Source organism: Lepisosteus oculatus, chromosome 4, assembly GCF_040954835.1.
Source record: "Lepisosteus oculatus isolate fLepOcu1 chromosome 4, fLepOcu1.hap2, whole genome shotgun sequence".
Classification (NCBI taxonomy): Eukaryota; Metazoa; Chordata; class Actinopteri; order Semionotiformes; family Lepisosteidae; genus Lepisosteus; species Lepisosteus oculatus.
In genome coordinates, this window is record NC_090699.1 from 52,588,825 (window position 1) to 52,601,361 (window position 12,537).

General features: G+C 34.5%; 1 protein-coding gene across 3 annotated transcripts in view; it reads left to right on the top strand.

Annotated features, from left to right (window-relative positions):
- cntn4 (contactin 4) overlaps positions 1-12,537 on the top strand; it is a 189,838-nt gene that overhangs the window by 165,797 nt on the left and 11,504 nt on the right. For 2 of the 3 annotated variants that reach the window (XM_015347297.2, XM_015347302.2), the window contains exons 13-14: positions 10,259-10,434; positions 11,794-11,914. In XM_015347297.2, the coding sequence (XP_015202783.2) occupies positions 10,259-10,434; positions 11,794-11,914 (297 nt within the window). The remainder of the gene's footprint in view (positions 1-10,258; positions 10,435-11,793; positions 11,915-12,537) is intronic. The other variant, XM_015347301.2, reaches the window with a different exon arrangement.

The following is a 12,537-nucleotide window of genomic DNA, read 5'->3' on the forward strand; positions in this document are numbered from 1 at the left end:
TGTGGTTTCTGCCACTGCTGTATTACTGTTGCTTCAGGTCTACACTCTTTGAGCATCGTTGTTGCTCACTCTAAGAACCTGTTAATACAGAACTTAAACAATACAGTGTGTACATTATTTAATGCAAATGTATTTAGCATTTGTTATCACAGCTGTAGCTTCCTACAAGGAAATGTGCGATACTCTTTCCTTGTTCTATTGGCTCTAGCAAAATTACTTACTGCGAATCACTGCAGCATATACAAATTCATTAAAGCACTGTTTGCAGTATATGTAAAGCAAGCTGGCAACATAATTATGCACAGATCATGCACAGGCAAATAAGAGCGTAGTTTCTGGACCTTGACTGCAAAGATTGAGGTACCTTGTCATGTTGAAAGATTATGCTCGTTTTGTTCTGAAAAATATCTATACAGTAGACAGTGAACAATAATAGATCACTCTTGGCTTATGAAATTTTTGAAGACAAGTGAGATTGAAATACATCAGAATACATTGTGGTATCAAAAACAAAGCCAAGGAACTTAGGTTTTACATCAGAGTTTCAACATGATAGTGGTATTGTCTATCTCTATCATTGAATACATTGTGTTACAAAAAAAGAGTAATCTGTTTTTTAAGAGGACTGTGTCGCCTTGTTTATTTAAGAGTTCAATAAATTAAACTGCTTTCGCCGCAAGTCAGTGATTTTTTAAGCACGTTAAAAAGCCGAGTCAACAATACTCTATTAAAATGCATTTTGGCATTTCCACTCATTTTGGAATTGCAAATCGGTTGCTATAGAAACTCTTCTTCGTTTGCTTTTTCAGGGTGGCATTCAGCATACCCTTCTATAATGGAAGGATTTTTAATATTTTTTTTAAGATATCATAGCAATGAAAAAAACGGCTTGTTCCTTCAGCAATGAATTTAGCCAATCTATTTATAAGAAAGGGTTCTTTAAGGTTTTTTTTTTTAAATAAGTAGTGTGTAGTTCACAGAAAATCGGGAAGGCACAATACTAACATGTTTTATTTTTCGAGTGCTGATTGCTGAAGTTGAATTTTGCACAAAGAATGTTCTTCCAGAAATCAGTCTGCAGCGGCATTTGTTCTGATTAATAAAAAGAAAGCATGTTTCATTTTTTATGAATGTACTTAGGTCAGCAGTCAAGGTCATGGAGGTGATTTGAATGAATCTTGATCCAGTTTTATGCACTGATGCTGTGCGCAAAGGTGGGGGTTTTGGCTCAGGTTTAATTTGTTTTTGATTCATTTCTGAAATTGTGTAGAACTGGTATATGAACCAGTTTTTAATTACCTGGAATAAATAAGATTCTGCACTGAAGTGCTGGAAGTTAAATTGCTGGATAATGTCAAGAACAGAAGCAAATATTCAGCTACATGAGCCTGAGTAGATTTAGCACAATCGAATGGCATTAGTTTGTCTTTTCTGGAAATAAGTTCAACAACCATTGTTACTAAAACACAATATGACAACACCTCATTGGCATTCAAACCTTATCAGTACCGAAGACAATATATTGACCATATATAAGACATGTACCTGTACATATTCCATATATTGAGGTGGATTATATATAATGAGGAAATGATGCTGTTTACTGTATAAAATAAAACTTTAATGGTGTTAGTAAAGTTTATATTCCTAACATTATGTTTACTCTAGACTTTCTTTGGGAGTAGTAGCTAGTAGAAAGCCATAGATTATAAAGGGTCTACGCAATGTCTGGCATTCAAATAAGATTGCATTTTTCTTTTAATATTGCTAATTAATATATATTTTCAAGTGTATCTCAATACAACAAAAACCACTGTTAGGAACTGGAATGTTTGAGTGAGGACAATCATTCAATTAGGTGTTAACATCTGTTTTGGTAATGCTCTGCACTGTCTGGGATGTATTAAATTAATAACGGAATGCAATTGAGAATGCAATTGAGAAAAGTGACAATATATTTAGGCTTGTGTCCCTTGCGGTTCTAAGCCCAATTTAATATTGTCTAGTTTGATTAGGATTGTATGGAAATGTTGACAACGTATTTAAAAACCTCCCAAGATCGATGCTTAAATATGATCCCATAAACTACACAACATGTTTGAATCAAAACTCAAATACCCAGTAATATACTCTAGAAAAGTGATCAAACGTCCAAACTTTTTTCTTACTGGTGGAAGTTATTTCTTTTTTTATTGGCGCAAATTGTGCTTCATACTGTAGGTAATCAAAAAAACATAACAGAATAAACTAGTTGCTGTAGGGCAGACAAGAATGCATTTTAGCATTGTTTCTAGTTTTAAGCAGACAAAAGTAAAAAGAATGTGATGTTCTCAAAAGTGAAATAGATTTCTCAGAATAGTTGTTTGATGTGTCCTAAAGAAAAATATGTATATTTCAAAATGTGAAGGATTTTACTGAAAATGTGGTGGGTGAAATTTGTTACATGATACTGTAAGTTTACAGCAGGTCAACTCATTAGTAACCAGTAGGTGGCTAAAAAATACATTATTTACAGCAATGGTATTTCGTACATGGAGAGCAAATGAAGTACTCTGCTCTAAAAAAAATTGCTTGGGCTTTGTTGGACTAAACCCACAAAGCAATCAATAATGGATGGGAATTCACTTTAACGAATTCTTTATTGAATTTACGCAAGTAAAAGGTTGCTATATTTCTTCTTATTATGTTCACACTAGGTTGTCAATAAATGCATCTTTTACATTTTAATATATACAGTATGCCGTGTTCATGATTTCAGGAGTCTTTTGCGCTGCTGATTTTGATGGGCTGCAGCCATTCTTTTACTGAGAAAAATGAATGCCTTTTGCATAAAAACGTGGAAACAGCAGTTTCTTTAATAACTGCACAGACTGAGGGATTATACTGTAGGTATCAACATGATTGTTGTTTATTATTTTTAAGATACATAGTACAACCCACCTCCCTGATGGAAGATAAATGTTTAAAATATTAAGAATGAGAACATATATGTTGTGATGACAACTTTAAAATAAATGTTAAGGCACTGTGTATAGTAAACATAACATAAAGTTAAAAGTACTGGAAAAGCATAGGGCTTAGGCAGGCAGCTGAATCTATGTGATTCCTTATAACATTGTTAGCTTCATTTTTATGCTCTATACTCGCAAAATAGCTTAAAGTGTATTAATGCTGTTGAAAGGTCTGTTAAATGAAGGTAAGCATATCTAAATGCTGTTGTGTATCTCAGTCTAGGATTATTCTTTCGTTATTGCTCTCTAGAAAAGCATTTAAAACAGGTATCTCTATTTAGCTGATCCTGCTAACTTCCACTGTGCTTGAGTAACATATTCACCAGGGACTAAATGGGAAACACCAAATTTGTTTTTGCTCTGACCAGAGCTGGGTATTATCCCTGGGCAACAGAATTCAAAGACCTAGTGCATTATTCAAGTGCATGTACTTGTCCTAAAAATACACAAGAATGGATTATGCAGTGTATGAGTTGCATGAGCTTGAAACAATGATTAAGTGGGTGTAGTTTACTTTCTTGGTGGGTTTTGTTCTTTGAACAACCAGAATGAGTTTCAGACACCTATTTATTATTTAATGAAATTCTCTGAGAGGGGAAAAGATGTTGTTCTGAATTAAAACGAAAGGATGTGGAAACATTCATTATTGTGTATACAAAAGAATGGTCTCTTCTTTAAACAGTCTTGATAAGATGTGATTACTTTGCTGTTTTAACTGACTGATTTCTGCTGAATAAATTCAGTATCATTCCTGGAGAGCTTTGCAATTTATCTGAGAGTGAGCATGGTCTCTTTCATGTATGTAATTGACCTACTGAGTGAGAGGGTCATCAGTTTTTTTTATAATGACAGTAGGTAACAAGATATTTGACAAGATGGATATCAGTCAATTTTGCTCAAGAGCTTTAAACGGGCAGCATCTTGAACTAACTAGGGTTATCCATATAGTGTGACACAAATGATGATAGAGTGTAGTAACAAGAATAATTTTCACTGACCCATTATTAGACTGCATGGGTCATCTGCAGGAAATATGTACTAGTGCTCTTTTAAGAACAGTGATCTGTTTACTACCATCGAATCACAGATAACAGAAAGGTAGGCAGAGATTTTGTTTGATATTTCACATTTGAACAGCATCAGAAAATGCAGGATTATGCTTACAGCATACTGTATGAACTGGTACATAGAACATGCAAAGCACATAACGACTGGAGTTAAGGAAGGAGTTATGCTATGATCTGTTATCATGAGATGCTTTTGGTTAGTCAGATCAAATTTTATTTATTATACATGGAGGCATTGTAAAACTTTATTTCAGATTACATTTTTCAAGAAAGGTGAAAATTTCTGCATTCCATTTTAAACTCTATCTCTGATATACAGTATATTCACTCAAAATCTGGTTGTATACTTTTTGAACACTTGTTGTGCTGGTGTGTCCGTGGGTTTTTATTCCAACACAGAGCCTGTGAGCTAAACCACCTGCTTAATAGCTTAACTAAACCAATTTAACAGTTTTCCCAGCTCTTCAGGTGCTTCCTGCCTTAAAGAGACATAGAGACTCTCCAGAAAGAGGATTGGACACCCCTGATCTAATTTTATTTACTTCCCATTCTTGGGGTAATTTGTCATAAATAATTGGTTAAATTATTCTAGGGTGGCACGGTGGTGCAGTAGTTTGGGTAGCTGGCTCTCAGCACTGGGGTCCAGGGTTTAATCCTGCATGGAGTTTGTATTTTCTCATGGATGTTCACCTGGTACTCCAGTTTCCTCCCATAATCCAAAGACAAACTGGTTGATTAATTGGCTTCTGGGAAAACTGACCCTGGGGTGAGGTTGTGTGTCTGTGTGTGCATCCCATCCAGGGTGTATCCTGCCTTGTGTCCGTCACTTGCCAGGATAGATAACCCTGAATTGGAAGAAGCCATTAAATGAATGGATGGATTATGAGTCTAAAAATATTAGAATAATTAACCATGTTTATCACGGAATAAGCAAGGGAAACCATTTTCCAAACCTTTGTAATGCTAACATTTCACTGCAAAGGGCCTCATTTTAATTACATGAGTGGAAAGGCAAGCCAAAGGAATCACCCTGTTGTTTAAAGGAAAGGTATGTTTAACGGAAAGTGAACATAGTAATGGTCATTTCAAAGGAAACATGGTGCAACAGTTTTGGACTGAACCAACTGCTCTGGAGTGGGAGGTGAAATTTGTTGGCCAGCCTTGTTTCTCTATTATATTCTACAGCAAATGAGTGTTCAGCAAAGAAGGAACAAAAATCCTTAAGTAATACTAAAGAAATACTTATACCCACTAAATGTGTTGGTGTTATTTTTTGTTTTGTTTAAAATAATTACACAATACACAATATTATATCATTTGTATGTAAAATTAATTCTACAGTACGTGAATCCATAATTATTTTAATACTTTTTTTATAAATAATTACACTCATCCCTCACAATACATGCACCATTGGTTCCAAAATTTCTGTTAATAGTTGATAACTCATAAAAGTGATACTAAAGTCCCATTAAAATGCATGTGAAAGTCTACTCCATGAGATTTTTTCCTGCTCTCAATAACTGTTTTGTTTAGGAGTCTGGGGGTCTGAAACCCTGGTGAACTTTAACCTCGAGCCTTACACTACTAATTAAATATCTCACCATGTAACTGAGTTTCCCCCTTAAACTTCGACCACGTGTCCCACACTCAAATCTGAGCTGACACTTTGCTAAAACAGCCCTCTTCTCTCTCATCCTTAGACTGTCTATAGCATTTCCCAGTCCCTTCCGGAACTGCTGCTTGAACCAGTCCATTCTGCCATTTTGATCTTTCAGCATTTTACCACAAGACCTGGCTTCTCACTGCCACAGTTGTCAGTGAGGATCTTATCCATACATTAGGTCTCACTGTGAGACTCTGCTCTGTCACTGTGCATGATAGCGAAGGCCCATGTTCTCCTCTGAGTAGACAAGGACCACCTACTACTTGAACCCTTAAATAGAGAAGACTGGCTTCACACAGGTGACACTATTTCCTTAATATCCTTGTTCAAATGCAGCTTTTTCCTGTATCTGCAATGTCTCTATGCTGCCCCCTTATGGCCTAACCCATTTTTTACATTACAGCTCCAACTGCTTGTTGGGCAGTCAAAGAATAAAACTCATAACTATTAAAGCATTAATCTGTCTGGTGATATTGTTTCTGTGCATTCATAGTGCACATAATCAAAATAAAACATTTATTTGTATGAAATGTTAAAATGTGTAAATATATTTCTTTGCTATTTATTATTAGTAAATATAAAAATTTTGCATTCAAAATATTATACACCACAAGTGGTATAATAAACTGAAAATAAAATAAATGTCTGTTACGATAATTAATAAAATAAAAGTCAAGAGGAGCGAATAATAAAAATGGAAGAATAAGCTACACTTGGAACTTGCACTAGCGGGGGATGTTAACAACAAAAATAGACATGTACTGTATATTGCTGTATATTGAGCGCTTTTCGATCTGGATGTCCTGCTATGAGCAGTATCTCAGTCTTGTTATTTTCATTTCAAAACATTCACTAATCATCATGTAAAAATATAATTTATTGTCTTGTCTACGTTTGGCTTTTACTTATTTAAAGAAGCATTGTTTTGCTACCAGTAGGCACATTTGCAGAATGCATGCTTTGCAATGTTACGTGATCTTCCTGTATCTACTTCTGTATCTGTCTGTGTTATCTAGCTGATATTGTCCACAGTTACTTTGTTAAGTCATAGGTGACATATATTCACTGCATTTAAAAAAGAAACAAGCTTGGAAACCTTAAATACAATATTAGTTTTCAATGCATCCACATCTTCTTTTTTAAGGATCCCATTGAACTGCCTGTAATATCTAAACTATGTATAATGTGTACAGTGCCTGTTCAGCAGTAAGTAGACATTCACCATGATAACTGTGTGCACATTTATTTCTGATCAGGAACTGTATATACAAATACAAATTGCCCACAAATACAATTTGCTTGACTGTAAAGCAAAAATAACACTTTTGTCATTGCTTTCCAAGTACTGTTTGAGAGGACTTTATATTCATGTACTGTACATGTATATTAATCTATATACACAATCCATGCATAACATTTTGTCTGTACTCTCCAGTTGTTATGTTTAGTTAGATTCAGAACCATTTAGTTGCTGCTATTTGTGGTTTAGAGAATTTGTTGCCCTAATGATTATGCTAAGAGAATGTTCCATGAAATGGCTCTTTTAAAAAACAAACCTAATGTGCTTTGCACCATCATCAAAATCATTTCACAAGGAATGGTTAATGAGCTGATGACTCATTTGTACTGACCACAGTTGCTACTGTTCCTGCCCTGCACAAAGCATATGTATAGCATCAACATCGCAGTGCTAATGCTTTGCCCAAAATGTCATAGTGATTATCAGGTGTTGACAAATTTGCCCTAGTATTAGTGCTTTCCACTGCAAATACAATCTAAGTAAGTTAACGTATTCAGCAACACAACACTGCAGTCACAGGCACCACAGAAGTTTCTGGTAATGAACCAGATACTAGTGCAGTGATGCCAGTGTAGAGCTTATACAGTAATTGTATGTGCTCTTCTACTTAGAACCTAGCAGCTGTGTTCTGTACATGATGCTGTTATGACAAGGTGTAGGATGTAAGATTAGCATATAAAGATTAATGTCCTAAAGACTTGTACCGGAAGTTTACCCATTAAGCAAAGTTTTTCCCCAATTGTGCTTTCCTTCCATAATACAAATACACACTACTGGGTTAATTGTTTCCTGAGAAAATTGACTGTAGTGTGAGTATGGGTGTGTTTGTGTCTATGTGTCTGCGATGGACTGACATCCCATTCAGGATGTATCCTGCCCTGTGCCCATTGTTTGCCTTGCGACCCTGTATCTGATAAAGCAGTTATAAAATGGGTCAACGGATGGACATTATCAGCATTAGCCTATCTACTGCATTTTGAAGCACTTAATCAAAAGTGTGCATTTGTGTGCATCCTGCAATTTTAAATTGCTTAATTCTCTTCATTAAAACAAATTGGCAAAACAAATTGCAAAGGTTGAACCTAAAGACATTTAAAGGGTCAGTTCACGAAAAGTCTTCATGCAGCATTTCCAAAAGATGTCTGAATAATGTTTTTTCCATAGATTAGACTTTTTATACTTACTTTTTGCTCAGCCACATTCAATGATATAGTCTAAACCTGAAGCACCAACCATTTTCATAATATACAAATCTTTCAGGCTAGGGTAAGGGTTAGAGAATCAGTGGAACTAGACCTTTGTGAACAATGCAAATGTGGTTTAAGTCCTAGTACCATTACAGATTTAGTGGAATCTTTGCATTTATTTGACTTTTTAATTGTTTTTTTAGGTTAAGGTTAGGTTGTTAGGTTTACTATTAGTGACATTTCAAATTTTAAGTTTCCATCTGTATCTATTCTGCAATGCTAGATCATAGGGCATTCATCCTAATGTTTGACTCTGTGACTGGTTTGTGATATTCAGCTGGATATTAGAGAATGCATTTGGCAGGTGCTTAAAGATATTCCCATACCATGAATGCAATTTTACATTCTGTGATTAAATATGTGTTCTGTGTTTGTCTTGACATTTATGATAACACATTAGGTTAGCCAGGTTGTAATTGGATAGCAAAAGGCCCTCAAAGCATGGTTTTGCAGTGCTATCAATAAGGGCTTGTCTGTTAAATGAACTCATTGAACTGTGCTGTGACTTCTCACATCTCTGTGCAACCCATTTTTGTTTTGTTTGTTTTTTTAAGTTGTCATATTGTTTTGATAAGCAGATGCAGAATTTGTGGATGCAAGAAATGTGTTTCTTTTAGATAAAGAGTAGAAATGTACCCTCCCATACCATGAGGAGTTACCCTGAAATAGGTGAGCTGAGGAGACAAACGTCAAGAGAAATCGATGAACGTCTCCAGTCTACAGAAAACACATATTGTTGCCATAATGGCAGAGGGGAAATACAGTAGGGAAACATAGGAAGATGTTATAACTATTCATGGCATGAACTGTCTGAGTCTGCAGGATTTAACTGATATTGGCAAACAAAGTCATTGCCCCACCTTTTAGAGCTCACTTGGGTTTCTCATTTTCACTCAGAGGGTTGGGAAGTTGCCACCTTTAGTATTGATCATCATTATGAGTTGCACATGTCAGGAACTACTTTGGGGATGGTAGTTTTTTTTTATCTGTGTGTCAAAGATTACAGTTTGCCATGTGACCATTTTCTTATGTTTAAATAGACACCAATTTTCTCTACTTACAATAAAGGAACAATAAAATGAAAATTACATGTCAGCTAAACATGTTGCACATGGGGTGAGGGAAAAACACAGCTAAACTTTATAATTTGAGGCATTTTCCAGTTAATTTTTTGAAAAAAAAGTGTCAATGTTCAGTTTCCCAGTTCACCTGAGCTATGTTCTGTTGGTGTTTGTGTGTTAAATTACCAGAATAAATATTACCTATGAACATTCATTGTTTAGCCTTAAAAGTGATTAAATTGTTGTCTGTTTTCAGAATGTTTATAGCATGTGTCCTGCAGCTCCACCAAAAGGGAAAAAATGCATCCTGCTTTATAAGAGCAGAGACACTTTTATGGTGCAGACTACAGTTACCCAATGTAAGGCTGAAAACAAAAGAACATTAAGATTGTCATTCCACTAATGAAAAATCAAGCAAATATTCTTACTTTAAACTTTAACAGGGTTGTAGATGTTTTAAATGTATAAAAGTATTATACATTTTAATACTAAATAAAGGCTTAAATGCGTGGTAACAGTGACACCTACAGTTATCATGTTCTTTCTGTGTATAGGATAGATGTACAATGCATACATTTTTTTTACCTCTGTTCCAACATTTTCTGGAAAAAGCCTTTGTGTAAGTGGAGCAAGTTTAAATTATTTTTTCCTTAAATATGTTATTTCCTTTAATTCAGGGAGGCAACATGTCTTTGTGTACCTGGGTTAGTTTTGTAAATAATGCAGACAACATCACCAGTAAACCTTCGACTCATACTGTAACTGGATTTTAGAATAAACTAAATTTTACATCTGACTTTTCACACCCTAAACTACTATGTGAAAGATTTGCATTTAGATTGCTGTGTTATTAGTCTGTGATTTTGATTGAAATACACATGCTAACTTGTTTCCTTTGTTTTTTAGATCCAACTGTTATTACTGTACCTCCTTCTAGTATGGATGTTACAGTTGGAGAAAGCATAGTTCTTCAGTGCCAGGTGTTGCATGATCCATCTCTTGATATTAAATTCACATGGTTCTTCAATGGGCAGCCCATTAATTTTGGAAGCCATAGAGGTTACTTTGAAAAAGTTGGTGGTGTAAGTATATGCAGCCTTCTGTTGTGTTTGCTTGCTATTCTGGTTAGCCATTTCCCTCATACAGTTTTGATAGTCTTGCCAGGTAAATGTAATAGACTTCATCCAATTTCTGTAATATTACCTTGTGGTTGTCAAAGCACAGCACATACTGTATGGTAACAGAAACAGTGTGATGCATAATGAATATACAGAGTGGAACAAATTTTGCCATGCAGTAAATTACTACTATTTTATTTATGACTCTGAAGTTAGAGGAAAGCTTATCAGGAAAACAGTCACATTGCAATTGGAAAATAGAAGAAAATAAAAAGCAGGTGTATTTCTACTAGATAAGTACTATAATACTTCTTTCACATCTACTATCCCTTCCCTTCTGTAATAATCATATATATTGTTGTAGGGATTAGAAAAGGGTCATATATACAGTTTGTATGTTTGTGTACCGAAATAAAACAAAGCATTTAAATTGTATTTTTTCTTTACTGTGGTGTGGAAGATTATCATCATTAATTCACTGCAGAAATTACAATGGTTTGGGGATTTGCAACTGAAACCCTTAGTTGGGATTTTCATTTTATTTGTATTGGAGCACTTAAGAATTTCAAGCATTTTAATCATAATTAGGCTTTCCATTGCCATAATAAATTATCCCCCTTTCCCAATAAATTCCTTTTATGCAATTCTTAATTGAAACCTCGTGAATCTTGTTAATCCTACTGCCTTGGCCAGGTTTAGTTTATTATTGCATTTGACACTCTTATGCTTTGCCCTGATTAAGAGAGGAGACAGATTGATAACCAATATTAGAAATACAAAAGGGCAAAGAATGTTCTTTGAAAATATAAGTGTTGATACCACAGCGCTCAAACTTTCTTTTACAATTTAAAAATATAACTTAAGAACAGTAATCTTTCTGAGATTCTTTGTGTACTGAACCTGTTAAAATGAATGTAGAAATTAATCTACAGGTAATACCAAGACGCATACAGTACATTCCATGTGCATAAAGAAATTAAATTTATTGATGCAATGCAGTACAGAAATGCACATGTGAAATATGATTATTAAATAACTAAATATGGTTAAGTTCAATATGTCTAAACTTAATGCACTTCACTGCAAAGAATTAAGGACAAGCACATAATATTTATGCACAAATATATAAATAGCAACTGAGAATAAGCGATTTTGAATTGTTCTGAAAGCTACCATCATGTTATATCAAAAGCTTTGGTTTTCTGGCTTGTACAGTATATAGTTTTTAAAGTTCTCTTTGTCCATGGTGAAAAAAGAAGGTTTATGTGAAATAAACTACAAATATGAAATAATTCCATTTACGTTTTCTATTTCTATTGTTAGCAGCACTCTGCAGGAGATATTATGATTCGAAATGTACAGCTGAGGGATTCTGGGAAATATACCTGCGTGGTGCAGACAAATGTTGACAGCATTTCTGCTGGGGCTGATCTTATTGTCAGAGGTAATGTATACATTTAATTTATATGTGTTTTTTGTGCCTGCTATTGTTTTTTGTACTTACAGAGAAGTACTGCTGATACCACGTACAAATCCTTTGCTGGCTTAGAAATGGATCACATACACTATACCAGCTTTCAGTTTTAGGAAGTGGAGAACAATTATTAAATATATTTCCAAAATTAATTAAATATATAGATTCAATATGTTGTCCATATGCTCTTTTTCATTCATTTTTAAGTTGTTTTATAAGGTCAGCTAGAATTATTAATCCACAAATTTACATATTATGATTCTGTGATATAAATAGATCACTTAAAGAACATTATTAATTGTAATTGTTATTAATTGTTAGAAGTTTGAGGAATTTGTCAAAAACTGGTAGACAGTTATACAGTATCTCCCATATAACGTCATTAAATTAATTAGAAATAGACTACTATAAATGCCAAATACAGTATATAACAGTCTTACCACCTTGCATTCTGTTATCATCCATACATTAAGCAAAGGTGGATCTTATCAATACTGGCGTGGGGAATTTGTAAGGATAACAAGATTGCTACTGTATGTAAGTGGTAGAACTATATGTTGGTCCGCCGGTTGGTGGTTCTCTTTGATCTGTAA